Source organism: Rhipicephalus microplus, chromosome 2 (genome assembly GCF_043290135.1).
Source record: "Rhipicephalus microplus isolate Deutch F79 chromosome 2, USDA_Rmic, whole genome shotgun sequence".
NCBI classification, from domain to species: Eukaryota; Metazoa; Arthropoda; class Arachnida; order Ixodida; family Ixodidae; genus Rhipicephalus; species Rhipicephalus microplus.
In genome coordinates, this window is record NC_134701.1 from 249,165,356 (window position 1) to 249,181,040 (window position 15,685).

The window sequence follows — 15,685 nt, forward strand, 5'->3', positions numbered from 1 at the left end:
GGCTGAGTCTAAGCAGATTGTGCTTTATTACAAAGGGTATTGTACTGCATACGTTTTGTGTTGTTTTGCATGGTCACCATCCTGATTTAGTGATACCGGTTGAATCTTCAACTACCGTTTATCGGGAAGTTCAATGGCTGGAGTAACTCAGATTTGAGTGTTAAGGTTGCCCAAACAGGTGAGAAAAAAACGTAATCGTGAAGTTCATTCGGTGGCTTTGGGCTTGATTGTTCTAAAAACTGACACTCAGACACAGCCCAGAAGTTTAACTTCGTTCACCGTTCAATGCCGTGCATTTGTCGACATTGATTGTCACCGAGGCAAACAATACTTAGTATTTTTAAATATTTAATATTTTTCTACCGGTGCCTCTTCTCACGATGTAGAGGCGCAGTCTTTTAGTTTCGAGCAGGTCTTCGACGAGTTGGTGCCTTTTCTCAACAATATGCACCCTTCTCTCACGCGATAGAACAGCCACAGCAAAGATACAAACATCGTCGTTCCACCGATGACGCTGAATAAGCCAGCGTAGTCTCCGCGAGTGTCTCTGAAGAATCCTGCAAACAGACAACGAAAGCGGATCATCACATTCGCAAGTCACGAGGGAAATACAAAAGTACAAACAGAGAGAGATATATAATAAGCGTGCGAATGTTTGATATCTTTACAGTACCAGGATATGGTGATTTCTTGTTGAAAATACCAGCTGATCTTGAAGTTAGTGCAGTAGAACTGGCCGTCTCGCTAAGGCACGTGACCATGACTACCGTGTTTACTTGAACATTACTATAGCAGTCGTTAGCGTTCGCTGATGCTGGTTAGCTAGATGATGGCTGTTCGCTAAATTAGCACCAATTTGGGATATTCACTGTTATAACATCGACATAGCCACCTTACAATATCAGTCCAGTGGCTTCTGTACCTTGTAGTGAAGACTTGTGCTATTGCAAAAAGAAACCTGGGTGTAATGACCCTATATACGCATTCAGGTTCACTCATTCAAATTCACATTGCACATTTCAGTTTCAGTTTCAGTTTAAGAGCTTAATACGATTTCCTCGGCAACTTGTTGCCTATCAATTAGCTCACACCTACGTGGCGTCAGCAGACGTAAACCAGGCCTGACTAATATACAAGCCAGTTGTGTAGTTGGTATACAAGTGGCGTAAAAGTAGCGCAGAAAAAGACGAAGACAAGAAAGTGAACATCACATGCACTTACTCACAACTGAAAGCTTTGCCCCACTGCGGTGGTCTGTAGTGGCTAATCTACTCGGATGCCGACCTGCAGGTCGCGGGATCGCATCCCGGCTGCGGTGGCTGCATTTTCGATCGAGGCGAAAATGCTGTAGGCCCATGTCCTCAGATTCGGGTGCACGTTAAAGAACCCCAGGTGGTCAAAATTTCCGGAGCCCTCCACTACGGCGTATGGTGGTTTGGGGACGTTAAACCCCACATATCAATCAACAACGGAAAGCTTTATTGCTTGAAAAGAAAATATATATGTAAATTTGACGCTCGACGAAATTCCCACGCATGAGCATCGTGGACAAGGTATAAGGCAAATACTAGAACATGAACACACCTTTTCCAATCACCCCTCCTCAAAGCCTCCCCCTTTTCTTGAGTAGTATCGCCTCCTATTCCGATATGGCCAAAGCTATGTGCGTCAGTAATCCTTCTTTGGTCATGTCGGAAAAGGAAGTGATACTACTCAAAGAAATGGAGTATACGCTCTTGGGGGAGAGGGTGGAAGAGGTGTTTTATGTTTTGCATGGTATTTGCCTTTCGCCTTGCCCCCGATGTGCATGCGTGGGAGCTTGTCGAGCGTCAAGTTTACATATATATTTCCTGTTCAAGCAATAAAGGTTTCAATTTTGAGTAAGCTCTTGCAGAGTTCACTTTCCTGTCTTCATGCTTTTTTGCGATACTTTTACGCCACATTGAATCAGTACCAACTAGCTCGTCTTTTCGTTTTGATATGCAAGCCTTCACAGCTCCCCTACCCCCCTTCACTTCATTTTTTATCACCCCTCTCGTTGAACATTCGTGCAAGGCAAATTTATAATTAAGTTCTCGTATTGTTTCCAGACTGACCACGATTGAGTATTCACCATGACACGACACAGCGGCATAGCAAAGAATCGCAGGCAGCAATGACATGTTGACAAAGCGTAGGCTCTGAGTGTTGCACATTCGTGTACGACCTTATACTATCGCGTTACCCGTTATCCTTCCGAAATATGAAACATCGTCTGGTCATTTACGCTCCAAACGCAATATTCAAGTCGCCTTAGAGACTGCTTTCGCTTACCAATAAGTAAAGGCCTGGCGAGTCCCGCAAGTCCGGCGACTGCATTGGCACATCCGAAACAGACGCCGACCTTGTCGAGGCCTACCAGCTCCATGAATATCACCACAACAAGTATTATTGTTGAGCCGTTGCACCAGCCGAACAAGACTGACATAGCAACGAGGCTAGGGTACGAGCTGCACAACGGCACCAGGCAAAGCGATGCTCCCCAGAGCGCTAGGTGAGAGCCCATCATGGTGCTCTTTCGCAGGTACTTTTTGTCCGTGATCCAACCAGAGCCGAGCCGCGCTATCAGGTCACTCACTGCGTAGAGAGATATCAGGTATACCCCGCTCCACGCAGATATTCCCCTGTCCACTCCGAAGTCGACTACGACAGTGTTGTACGTCGTCATGTTAAAGTGAATGATAGTGAAAGAAAACGTTATGAGATAGTACTCTGGTAGCAACAGAAAAGAAAGGAAATGTTCTCCCTTGGGTCTCGTAAGTCTACCGCTCAGTGGCCTAAACTGAACTTCATTTTTCGCGATTAAATCAGATAAAGCGCATTTCTCTTGGGAAATGTAAACGTCCCTTTTCCCGCAGCTGAAATCATCTGCGCTACTAGCGTTCATTGCTTCTTCCTTCATATCGCAACTGATGTCGCGTACTTCGCTTGGGAAAAGACGTGTCATCTGGCAACACTGATCGCGAGTCCTGTTGCATCCACAAGCACTTGTGTCATCCAGTATTTGAGAGCAATCAGATCTTTTATCGGATCTAAGGGATTCATCTTGTCGTTTGGTGATCACGTTTCTTCCGTCTGAATCACGGTTTGAGGCGCCTTTTTTATCTTCGTCCTGTTGAGCTGGTGGCGGAGTGCGTTGCAGCAAAGCACCGGCCATCGAATTGAGGATTATTGCTCCAAATATTAAGAACGTGCCGTGGATTCCGTATTTTTCCTCCAGCGCCTTCATGGCAGGAGGGAAGAGTAATCCTCCAACTGTGAAGCCTGCGTTGGCGATCCCGGAGGCCACTGCGCGGTACTTGAAAAAGTGCTGGTTTACCACGATGCTGAAGAGACTCAGTAAGCCGATGCTGGTGCCTGTATTAGAATAAAAGCATTAAAATAATTACAATATTGTCCAGTTCTACAGGGATAAAACGACAGCATTACAAGGCACTCTGTATAGATATGCGGAGGTATATTGTGGTTCAATTTTCACCCCAAGGGGAATTCCTTAACTAGCGCTGAGGGGGAAAAAGATACGAATCAGATTTTAAAAATTATACCTTCTTCAAGGATGTATGCATGAAGAAATGGGCGGCTGGAACACATAAACTGTGTATAGGGCTAGTTGGCTGTATTGTAACCTAATGTCCAATGTATGCGTAACTATTAAACAGAAATGCATTCGTACTACCGGTGGAACTTTGTCTCACCGATAATTTTCAATTTCCCTGCAAAGCAACATGTGCACACATGGAATATTAATGCACCGCCTCTATACCCAATGACACATGGCTACATGAGCCCGCTCTGCAGCGTACCGGACATCCTGGCACACTTGCTCCTGGAATGCCAGTGCCATGCTAACCACGACATGCAACCGGAGCAGAACCAATCACCCAGAACGACCGATAACCACCTAACCGAAACGTGGTGGGCAAAGCTCGTCCTCGAGGACCTGGAAGACCAGCGGCAACACGTCGCCAGGGCCAAGAGGGCAGGCGAAGCCAGAGGGTTCCAGGACTAGGGAATTCTCCCTCCTCATAAGGTGACACCGGGCATCGCTCCGAACACTGTTTCGAAAGTCAGTCAAGAACTTTAATATATGGTCCTGAGGAGTTTAAGCCACCAGGGTGCCCACGTGGGACATCCTAGCAGCCGCTACCGTAGGCGACGCCCGAGTCGGGGCGGGAACGTGGTGGCGTTCCGCCAGTTCTTGGGCCCTCTGGACTGCCTTAAGTTGGTTTCGGAGATTGGGGCTCCTGAGTGCCTCCTCCCAGTCGGACTCACTGGTGAGAGGTCCCTGAGGTAACGCGGGACATTGCCAGAGCATGTGCGCGAGTGAACAGTACACTTCTGTGCAATCTGGGCACTGTGAATTTATGTCTGAGTTATAATGGCTGAGTCGGCCCCGTGATGGGTACGATCTCGTTTGTAACATTCTAAAGGCTACTTCTTGCGCGCGTTCTAGTTTTGAATGGGGTAAAGGGTATCGGCTTCTGTTGTGTCGGTAGTGGGAGGTAATTTCATGGAAGGTGAGTAGTGGGTCATTAAACTGCACGTCTGGGCCCAGCTCTTCGGTGGCTGATTGATCGTCACGGCGGGTCAGTTCTCGTGCTCGATCATGAGCCATTTCGTTGAGGTTGGGTTGTTGTGGGTGAACGTCTTTGCCCATGTGGGCAGGGAACCAAGAGAGGTAGTGCGAGCCCGTATATTTCCGTGTTTGTAAAATGCGGGCTGCTTCTGGAGCGATGTTGCCGGTTTCGTAAGCCCGAATGGCGGCGCGAGAGTCTGTGAAGACATTAGTGAGTGAGGGGTCGGTCATCGCTAAAGCTATAGCAACTTGTTCGGCTATGGCGCTTGTTGATAGCCTAACCGAGGCGGCTGAGCGTAGGGCTCCGTCGCCATCTACTACCGCGAGTGCGAAAGAGGAGGAGTTACCGTATTGCGCTGCGTCGACGAATGCGGTAGAGTTGCGATTCGCGGCGGTACGGTTTAGGATCGCGCGAGCGCGGGCCAGCCGTCTGCCTTCGTTGTGTTGTGGGTGGACATTTCGCGGAAATGGGGTTACCATGTAAGTAGCTCGGACAACTCTGGGGAGGGTTACTGCGCGTTCAAGGCAGGGGTGTGGGGACATGCCGGCCTCGCTTAGAAGTCGGCGGCCTGCCTTGGAGGAGGAGAGGCGGATCACTTGGGCCGTGGTCTGGGCCTCGATCACTTCATCGATGCCGTTGTGCATGCCTAGTTGGTCGAGACGGGAAGTGCTCGTGTTTTGAGGCAAACCAAGAAATAAATGTTTATTTCTCTCTCTTGCCTATATATACGCTCACACATATTAAGTGCGGTTGACCCCCACCTCCCCGAAAAAAAATTTCTAGCTACGCCCCTGGCTATCACGCATAATCCGCCTGCTATAGAGCAGTGCGTGTGTACCTCTCGTGCCGGCCTGTGAGCATCTACCCCTAGTACCACAACGAGTGACTGTCGGGCAGAGCTAGCTAATGGGAGAGGGTGTTTTCAACTTGTCCCGGGCGTCTGATGAGGCTAGGCCAAGCTCAGTGGCGTGCGCTTTAGCGTGACGCGAGTGCAAATCATTGCTCGGGCATGTTCAGACACGATTCTGCGTACAGGTAAGACCAACGCATGTTTTGTGCCAGACAAAAAGGCCTGGTGGAGAAGCCACGGTGGCTATATGTCACCGATTAATGGCCGGTTCCCTGTACTCGAGCCGCGCGGGGCCAGCACTCAAGCTAGCTGGGGAACGAGGCACCAAAGGGGAGGGCGCGCTTGATGCATGCACTGTATACGAGCTTGCCCCAGTTTATGTAATTACATCATATGTTGGTTAAAAGTAATCGTGATGTTTCATTTTTAAATATTGTGAATATTTCTTTCAAATAAAAAGTAGAATATTTTAACTGTTTCTAATAGTCACATAATCATTTAGGACTGTATTGAAAACGTTTGCCTTACTTTTCGAAAGACACTGGATTCGTATTCGATCCGATGTCACCATCATTCGATTCATATTTGATTCGTTTTTAAAATTCACTCCTCGCTTACCCCTAATTACTATACCCGAAGAAAATGACACATACCGTGAATGAAGCCCAAGAAGACGTCTAGGAATGCCATAGAGGGCGCGAAGAAGCAGGCGGATATGGCGAGCGAAGACCCTAAGCAACCGACCATGGACAGCTTCCAAATCGGTACGTACCTTGCCAGCACTCCAGCAATGGGACCTGCAGCATAAATTTCGTGGGCATGATGCGGAACAGCAAGAAAGCTTTCTCGAGAGTTACACTGCAATTACAGTCAAATAAGTCGATATTTGACAGGAGGCTGTCATTTGAATTACAGACATAATTAATCATCTAGATGACGTTGTAGTGTGGTCGTATAATGACCGTTAATCAATAAAAGCCGCGAAAATCAAATATTTCGGTGTGCCAGAGAATATGATTAACAGAGTGGCATTTTTTTCCCCAAAGAATGAAACTCGGGAGCTCTTTGTTTTCTGAACCAGTCGTTTGTTCGTTGTGCATTACGTGCAGTAGCCGATTTGAACTGAAACACAAAAAAAATATCGATCACTTCATTCATATGTCATGTTTCTTCGCTCAATTAGCTATGTCACCTTCATGCGACGAGTTTCCGCTCGCACCGCCGGCAAGCTGTGTGAAACGTGTTTCGTTCATAAAGTTTATTTGAGGGAGCACGCTATAGAGTTTCTTTCTCTGTGTCTACCCCACCGAACTACGGCCACCGGGCCCGGAATCAAATCCAGTGACCTCGCGAGTATGGGGGACCAGCGCTGGATAGGTGGCACGTCGAAAAAGAGCACCTGGCAGAGAGTCGCGCCACAAACCAGCTACTCGTGCACAGACGACTGGGCGCAGTGCACCACTCTGATAGCACGCACGTGCGCCACTGCCGTGCTTCATTGTGGAACGAAGAGATCGTAAAGCCATTGTGCCAGTAATACTGCACTGTGGTTTGGAAAAGCAACTTTGTCCGAAGGCTTCTCTCACATAAAAAACACTAAAAAACGCAGGGAAGCCCTGCAAAGCGGACTGCGTTTATGCATATATTATCGAAAGGACAGCGCTGTGCCGTGATGGCAGCTCCCTCGTCCTCGTTTTCTGGTTGCATGTTGCAGGTTTTGGGTTAATTCTAGTACTGGTTGACACGCCCCCATTCATAAGTCCGAGCTGCGACGATACCACGCTGCCAACATCTGCAGTAAAACAAAACAAATACAAAAGCAAAGTAACTGGTAGCTGCGTCATTTTTTTTTTTTTGGTATCGTTTGTACGCCCTGTCCATGGTATATGTATGCACGGGAACGTTGATCAAGCAAACCACCATGGCAGCATAGCACGTGTGGTATCGCGCTACTTTTCTTGAAGGCACGGAGCAGAACAGCGTACCTCAAAATGATATTTTGTTTGGCACGTGAAAGCCTATAGCAATTATCGATGTTGAACAGACACCTTGATTTTAGGCCGACACAGGCAAGCGGAAAAACTGAACTGTGTTGTTAGGCGAACTAAATAACGAGTGAAAATCGAAGACAATTGATATTTCTCTAGCAAGACATAAATTCCGATGTTATTTAGGCACGGCAGTCAGTGAGAAAAACGCTTACTGCATCGGCTGACTCCAGAAAGCTAAGCATCGAGTAGTCCACTGCTTTGTTCGTAACAAGAACCTTGTCATTTGCACAAATTAAGTTAAACACAGGCATATCTCCACATCGAGTGCTCACCGCAAGAGTATCTTTTATAACAGCTCAGAGGCGTAGGTGAATGTGGCCCCACACTAGTCTTGTGGACAAGGCAGCTTTTCTTTACACGCGACTGTTTACGAAAAAAAAAGACTACCTGCCCATCTATCATTCACTTCACGCGGTGGCATCGGAGTTTGGTGGTGGTGGTCAGATGGATGGACGCATAAAAACTTTCTTAGTCCTGAAGTGCACGACTCAACGCTCAGCGGGCCAGATGAAAAAAAAAAAGTTTACATAGGCCGTATATTCCATAATACGCCCGTTTTATTTAAGGCAAAACGTCGTTCAAACTCGACTGTTTGGCCCTGGTTTACACTGGTGGCTGTCTTCACTATCGAATAAATATAGCAGACGCGTAACGTTCGGTTTAGAAACGAGCCCGACAGCACTAGACAGGAGAGTGAGAGCAGAATTTTGCTCGCAGCTGACCGCTTGGATGCAACGCCGCCTCCTCTTTCTACGTCCTCCCTCTTTTTATTCCCTGAACAGGCTCCTGAACAGGCTTCCATTTATGTTCCACTTTCTATAACTTTTTTCATATCAATGCGTTGTATTTTTGAAATGTTGCCGATTTTGAACTGTTATATGATGTTTGTTTCTTAGTTCTGTGTGTACAGATGTTTGTCATCATAGTTTTTGTTTTGTACGTGTACGCGTAAACCACTACAATTGTGTAAGTACTGGCGTTTTACTTTGATGCACTAGTTCTTGATGATGTGGCTCTACGTGACGTGTTTCCTTTCTTGTTGTATCTTCATATGTTTCCTTTTTTGTATCACCCACCCCTGCCTAAGGCCTCATGTGTGAGGCTGGCAGTACTTCTGAAATCAATATATGGTTGCACTAGAATATGCAGCAGTACCGCCAGCGCCCTTTGGTTTTGTTACGACGATGCGCTCACGTACCGCTTCCTCCAGCCGCCACTCTCGTCTGCGGGAGCAGCTGAGAAGTGCGCGCTCTCACCGCCAGGGTGCTCGTGGAAACTCCAGCGCTGGTTCCCTCATGCTGGGGGTAGCCTATAGGCATGCTACCGCGGCGGCTTTCTTTGTATCTCCAAAATGTGCTAGTGACTTTCCCGCTGCGTTGTTACGCTGATACAGCCAAGGCCTTAACCGTTTTCCGGGTAATTACGCTGTGACTAATGCTGCCGATTGCATGTATCTCATTGAGTTCCCTCGTCTCGTCAAAAGCTAAATACGCACGTGGTTCACTTGATACAGAACACAGCTATGCCTGGGACAGAGTATCTTGAGACAAGGTAAATTGTAGTTTCGATTGTAATAAGGTTGTTCCTTACTTTTCGTTCACTGATCCATGTTATCACGTTTCTAATAAACAAGGTTGCGTAGTTCCGATCCCTCACTTGTTCGCGTTGGCAGAACTTGATATTCACATACTTGATATATGCACTCACATTACGCACGCTACGAATGCACGGACATGTTATTGCCACGGAGTCACGACGTCGACGAAGGGAGCAGACTGTAGGTAGAAGATGAAACTGTTCATTTGGCCAAATTTGGGGCCTGTGAACAAAAATTAAGTCAGATTACAGTGATAAACTGATAGCGGCGCCGCCAATCAACTCATAAGCGGTGAAGTGAGTCGGCATTTATACGTGTGCCGTCCAATGTTCCGGCGTTATCACTAGCGGCCAGGTATAGTTTCCAAGATAATCTGTAATGTTCGCACAGTGCGCGTAATATTGACAAAATTATCTACAGTCCTGAAGTTTTTTGAACACCGCGGGTGTGGATTTGCGCTGAGAATTACTTACAGTGTAACGGGTGATAACAAAACTTGAGGAAGGAATGGGGCAATAAATATACGCACGAACAGGACCCTCGCACATGCATTTATGGGCGTACATGTAGACACATTCGAAATAAAAAAAAATGTTTGGAGGGCTACAACAGCTTAGTTTGAGAACGGGTAGCAACACGAATGCACAGAAAGCAAGCATATGCGAAAAAGTACAGTCACACATGTGACGCAACAAATTTTCTAAAGGTTTTGGTTATATAAACGAAACTGCACTCAGGGCTTAGAGAAGCCCGAATATTGATAATAGTGCACACCCACTCATTAATGGTGTATTCACCGAGGAGAACTAAAGGTCGTCGCGAGCAAAATGATTCGAACAAACTACTGCAGCGTCCGTCACCTTCTTTCCTATGCGTGATATTCTGATTTGCGCCGTTCCTCGTCGTGCGTCGTCTGCATCCTTCGGGAAGTGTTGAAAGAACACGTTGACATCTTTCCACCGCGATGCCACGCATTTCGGCACACTTCAATGGTCTTTGGACATCGCTGTCTTCTATTCTGGCCTCGCGCGTGTGGCATGGCGAAAATAAACTATAAGAGTAATATATCAAAAGTTAAGAGAGGACACTTGCATAGATGTCCCTGCGACTGTGCGTTCGCAGCGTTCCAAACGGTCATTGAGAGCTTTTGCAGCCTCAGAGATGGGAGACCGCAGAAAAATATGTTTCGAAGGCTATTTTTCTGGCGATTACGAATATTATATATATACCCTCCGAGACTACTTATATGTGCGTGCTCGTCTCTGAGGCCATACTTTATTTATTTTTTAAGCACGTGGTTTGCATGCATCGATTAGCTTCGGGTAAGCTGCACCACTAGAACGGCAAGCACTCGATGCCATGCACTGTCTGTCTATGCACACATTTTAAATAACGCATGAGAATCATTGGATGAGCGCAAACTTCTATATTGAAGTAACATTTTTGGTAAGCGTATGCTCACTTAGCTAATGCTTGGTGAATGCGGACACGCAGAGATAGGTTTATTGCACTGCAAGACGCGGAAATGCAGCTGCCATATCACGAGTGTATAATTACACGCAAGAAATAAACATATAAGAAGCATTATAAGAAGACCCGAAGAACAGTAAAACTGCAATAAATAAATGCACACAACTACACACACAGTGCACAACGCAACATGGCAGTAGTTGCCGCATTATACTTGACTCCAGCATGAACTGAGTAAAGAAAAGTGTTGGCTACGTTTCTTTTCTTACCCGAGTTCGCACAAATCGCACATCGCTCTTTCGCGAAAGACAGTCACAAGCAGTTGCCGCAACAAAAACATAGCTGTTTTGGGTGCCATGCAAGCTGTTAACGAGGCAGGAGTGTTTGCTCAAAATCTACGCGTTATAGCTTTACCTAAAGAGCATTTTTCTAGATTCACCACTCTTCTCTTATTGTGCTCGTTAGAGATTTAAGCAATTTGCGAACGCCACAGATAACAATACTAAGCATAACTGCACTTTTCGCAAAATCTCAATAATGCAGTTAATTCGAATACATGTACCGGCAGAAAGAAAACCTAATAAACACGACCGGTGACTCACTTCTATGAGCCAATAAATTATTATCCCGCAAACATGCTGCGCAGCATTCCAAAGAATTTTTTTTTAATTTTTTGTGTGAAGCAATTCACGAAAATAATAGGTGAAGTGAAGAACACACAAAAGCTATCTGCTCCAAACAGCACAATGCGAGAAATGTTAGTTTAAGGTTTCGATGAAGAATGCAATACGCACTTTACAAAGTGATAATGGCGTTCGTAAAGCAGCAACCAAGCTGAGAGGCAAACGAACCAAGCGAATACCCCGACGCACGCCGGGCACGTTATTGCACATCTTTTATCGAGTCTCCCCCTGTCTGTGCTTCCTCATTTAGCCTTACGAGCTGACAACGTTGCCGTCGCGTCGACCGCATGGATGTGTACTTCCCTCGCATACAACTGATGCCAGATCCTGCCCGACCATGTGCATGTGAGGTGATTAAGACGGATAAGAAAGCCACAATCGCAGTCGCAAAGACACGTAGACATATAATGACCTAGAAAAGGTGTTGTATCAGATAACTAGTACGCGCGTTTCCTTGAAAGCAGTGAGTGATGTGTTGCCATCTTACGGCTGGCGGGAAGCTGCAGCGTAGCGCTGTCGCTTTTGCCCAAGATAACCATTCTTAATTTTTATGTTACTCTATTGTTATGCGGGCGCTTCTATATCATTTCAAGGTTGACCATGTTAGCGCCGTTTCCAGGCATGGCCGCTAGATGGCGAGCGCTTAATTGACTACTATACATGGCGATGCTATGTAGTTAGGTTTCCGTGCTTTCGAATAGATAAAAAAATACAGATAAACACTTCCAGGAAAAATTCTTCACATTTCGGTCGAATTTAGCCGGCAAACTGCGCTTCTTATCGAACCCCGTATGACCCTGTTGTGTTTTTTATCACGCCCCGCCGCGGTGGTCTAGTGGTTAAAGTACTCGGCCGCTGACCCGCAGGTCACGGGATGGAATCCCGGCTGCGGCGGCTGCATTTCCGATGGAGGCGGAAATGTTGTAGGTCCGTGTGCTCAGATCTGGGTGCACGCTAAAGAAACCCGGGTAGTCGAAATATCCGGAGCCCTTCGCTACGGCGTCTCTCATGATCATGTGGTGGTTTTGGGACGTTAAACCCCACATATCAATCAATCAATTCCTTATCGAAAGGACATGTTGTACGCGATCATTGAAACATCGGCCAGTTTGGCCGATATCTTTATTACCTCACGTCAACAATATCTCGTAGACCCCACTCATCGCAGATTAAACAAAGGGCTTGTCGCAAGCCGAACGTGAGAGACGTCAACTTATACGTAAGGCTCACGGGAGTGCGAGACCAGATCTTGATGTAATTCCGTCTGTAATGTCACGCCAGACGCCATCAAGTATACGGACCTCGTAAGGTATGTTTACAATCATTGCAACAGGACCCATAAACCACCCAGATGCCGAAATTCAGTTGTGGTGTTGGAGCAGTTTACGAGTCTTCAACAACCACGTAGCCGCGCAAAGATTTTCCAAATGGTACCTAAATAATAGTGAAGTTAGACGCGTATGATTACCCCCCCCCCCCCTTTTTTTTTAAGAGGCCCTCGCTTGTTTCCCCCTTTTCTTCGCTTTGCTGTGTTCGGCGACAGCATAGCGAAAAATAAACTCCGATAAACGTATATTTTTTTTTCTTGAAACTCCGAAGAGCCCCATCTGAGCTACAAGAAAAATAAACCCCGAAAACACAGAGCCATAGTTATAATGCACAGTTTTGCCGACGTGATGTACATGACTATGCTATCCTTCATACCCTCTTCTTCTTTCCACCCTCCTCATCCTTACTTAACTTTCCGACGTTTTGCTATATATGATATACGAGACCAAGATATGATTCCACAGATGCACCAAGTTTTCAGTGATCGCTGGACACCTCTGGAACTCAAGCGAACAGCTCTGCTGGTAAAAATTGTAGGTAAACCGTTTTCCTTGACTTGTGTGTCCGGTAGTGGCACTCGTACCTCGGGGTTGCTGTGTCGTGGTTTGTTCCTTAGGTTAAGTTTGTTTCTCACTCATAGCCAAAAAGAATCTCGAAGGCCGCGTAGAAAGAAGCGCGTCGTCTAGTCTGCTACGCCAGGTGCCACAACGATCGCGGCTCCCTAGGCTGCTTAAGAGTTAAGCATATTTCAGCAAATTTATTCACTTAACAGTAAATAATTATACTGACATTTAACTGATTTATGTCTTATGTGAACGAATGATGAGATATTATATGCATTACTAATTTGAAACAGGGCCCTTGATTTTGTGCCAATAAAATTTTGAAAAAGCTTTCTGAACATTCGTAAAATCGGAAGTGCTAAACAGCAAGTGCTTCGAAGAGAAACAATGACATCTCTTGTGCCCCAAAAAAGGAATCAAGACGCAAATACTACGATCACTGAACTTCTGCTCTTTGACAATCGATTTTAGTTCTTTTAACAGACTGAAGAACCGGCGTACCCTTTGTTAGTTGGTTGAAGTAAAAATCGGACGCAACAATGCCGCTATACGTACCTGTAAGGAAGTAGCAGACGACGGCAAGGTTGGCCGGCCATGATGCCCTCTCTCTGGTCCCCGGAAAGGCGCGTAGAAGCGCTACGTAGACTACGGCGGAGGAGCGCACCAGGGCAAAAGTGAACACGTTTATCCAGCTGCATGCCGCAGCAACCACCCAGCTGCGAGTTGAATCCATGCTTATATGCCCCGGCTATTTTCACGATGTGATAGGTGCCAACCGTCGGCTCGGCTATGTCAAGATACGACAGAGGGCTTATCGAGGGACTATATCCATTCGCCCAAGCCTCTTCTCCCTTCGCTCGTAAGCTGAGCTGAAGACCACCTGCGCATAAATAACACAATAAAAGATTAGTGACGTGCTATTAAAAGAACTAAAACAATGTTATAATCATTTCGTTAGACCTACGGGTTGATGCGAAAAAAAAAATTACGAGTAAAACAGAGTGAAAAAGAGCGTCGATTCATGGAGCTTTTTTGTTTGGAGGAGGGGGGAGGAGGGCCTAATGTGAAATTAACATTAATGAAATTATAAATAAAACGTAGTCGAGGTACTGACGTCGGTAGAAAACAACTGGATTCGCCGGAGCAATTTTTTGCTATAGCTTTAGGAACGTGGTGAAGTATAGGGGTCAGTGCTACTCGAAAAACAAATGTAAAGAGTGCGGAATGTCTACTTTGCTTTTCAAGCAAAGTGACATGTGATAGAAATATAGACAGTGTGCTGCTGTGTCGTGCCACAGCAGCACGACAGTGACGAGTGTCGCAAGTCATATGAGAGGACAAGTTGCTCGCCTGAGTCGCGTTGTCTCGATAATACTAATTACAACGAAATCAAGATGCAAGAGATAGGTATAGCAAGCAGCTCTAACTGGCCAGTTAGCTTATTTTCACCTTAAGACTTATCATTTGATGCTCAATATGCAGTCATCATAAGCACAACTATGTCAGGTCGATTAAATATTGCTAAGAGTTCACAGTTTTTCATTCAACTTATATATGCCTTGTGCGCTATTGTGAAGAACGCTGAATTCACCACTATGGTCAACTGCGTTCGCTATTGGATCTACAATCGGGGCTTATTTGCACGATCTCATAGCTGAACGCTCTGTCAGTGCCAGGTGTTGAACCAACGACTAAGAAATTTTGTGGGCTCCGCTACATTCATATGGATGCCGATTTTCAGCGAATGTGTGTTCGCGTTTCTTCTGTAAACACCCATCCACTCCTTTCTTCGGCGAGGGCTACCGACCTCTTGGCGTCCAACCAGTCTACAGCAGAGGGAATAAGCTGTTTGCCCAGCACCGAGCCTTTAACCGAGCCGGATATCCAACGCCGGCTGGTGGCCTGAGTGAGGACGTCGCTGCAAGGCATGGCCTAGTATGGCCTAGATGCCACAACTACCAGCCTGAAAGCTGTCCACAACGCTGATTTATAATTTTCTTCACTTTTGGCTCTCTATAGTTGTCCAAGTTTTCTACCACCATTCTGGTGGTAGAAAACTTGGACACAGGACTGCAGACAGTGGCGTAACTGGCGTTCTGCCTCACACTTATGTCGACATGTCGGCGCATTTTTCGCATTTGCACAATGTCCTTTTCGCTCTCTGTTTTCGTGTTGCTGCTGAGGACACCTCTCCGCTTTTTTTAGCTTTTTTTGTCTTTTTGCAATGTGAACGTGCTACGCCATCTCAGTGTTTTTTTTTTGTTAGTTTTTTAACAGAGTAAGTGCATGAGTGATCTCCGCCAACTTTGTCGTCTCCGGTGGTTAGAGTAAGGGTGGGGTAAAATGAGACACGGAGCAAAACGCGACACTGTGACTTTGCCGACTTCTGTAACTAAAGTACAAAAAGTACTTTTTTTATTGCTCAATTTCAGCGATAGATGCTTGCAGTTGTCTACCTATTTAGGGGCGAAGCGCCTAAAGCCGTGGGTTTGTTCATGCATGTCTTTTGTGACCGGTTCGTAACCA

General features: G+C 46.2%; 1 protein-coding gene across 1 annotated transcript; it reads right to left on the reverse strand.

Annotated features, from left to right (window-relative positions):
- Positions 1–331: 331 nt before the first annotated feature.
- Positions 332–14,029, reverse strand: LOC119170171 (monocarboxylate transporter 5-like). The gene is made up of 4 exons (XM_037421249.2): positions 13,715–14,029; positions 6,120–6,263; positions 2,314–3,396; positions 332–557 (listed from the first exon to the last, which is right to left on the reverse strand). The coding sequence occupies exons 1-4, from the start codon at positions 13,890–13,892 to the stop codon at positions 376–378; spliced, it is 1,587 nt and encodes a 528-aa protein (XP_037277146.2). The 5' UTR covers positions 13,893–14,029; the 3' UTR covers positions 332–375.
- Between the last annotated feature and the right edge of the window lie 1,656 nt (positions 14,030–15,685).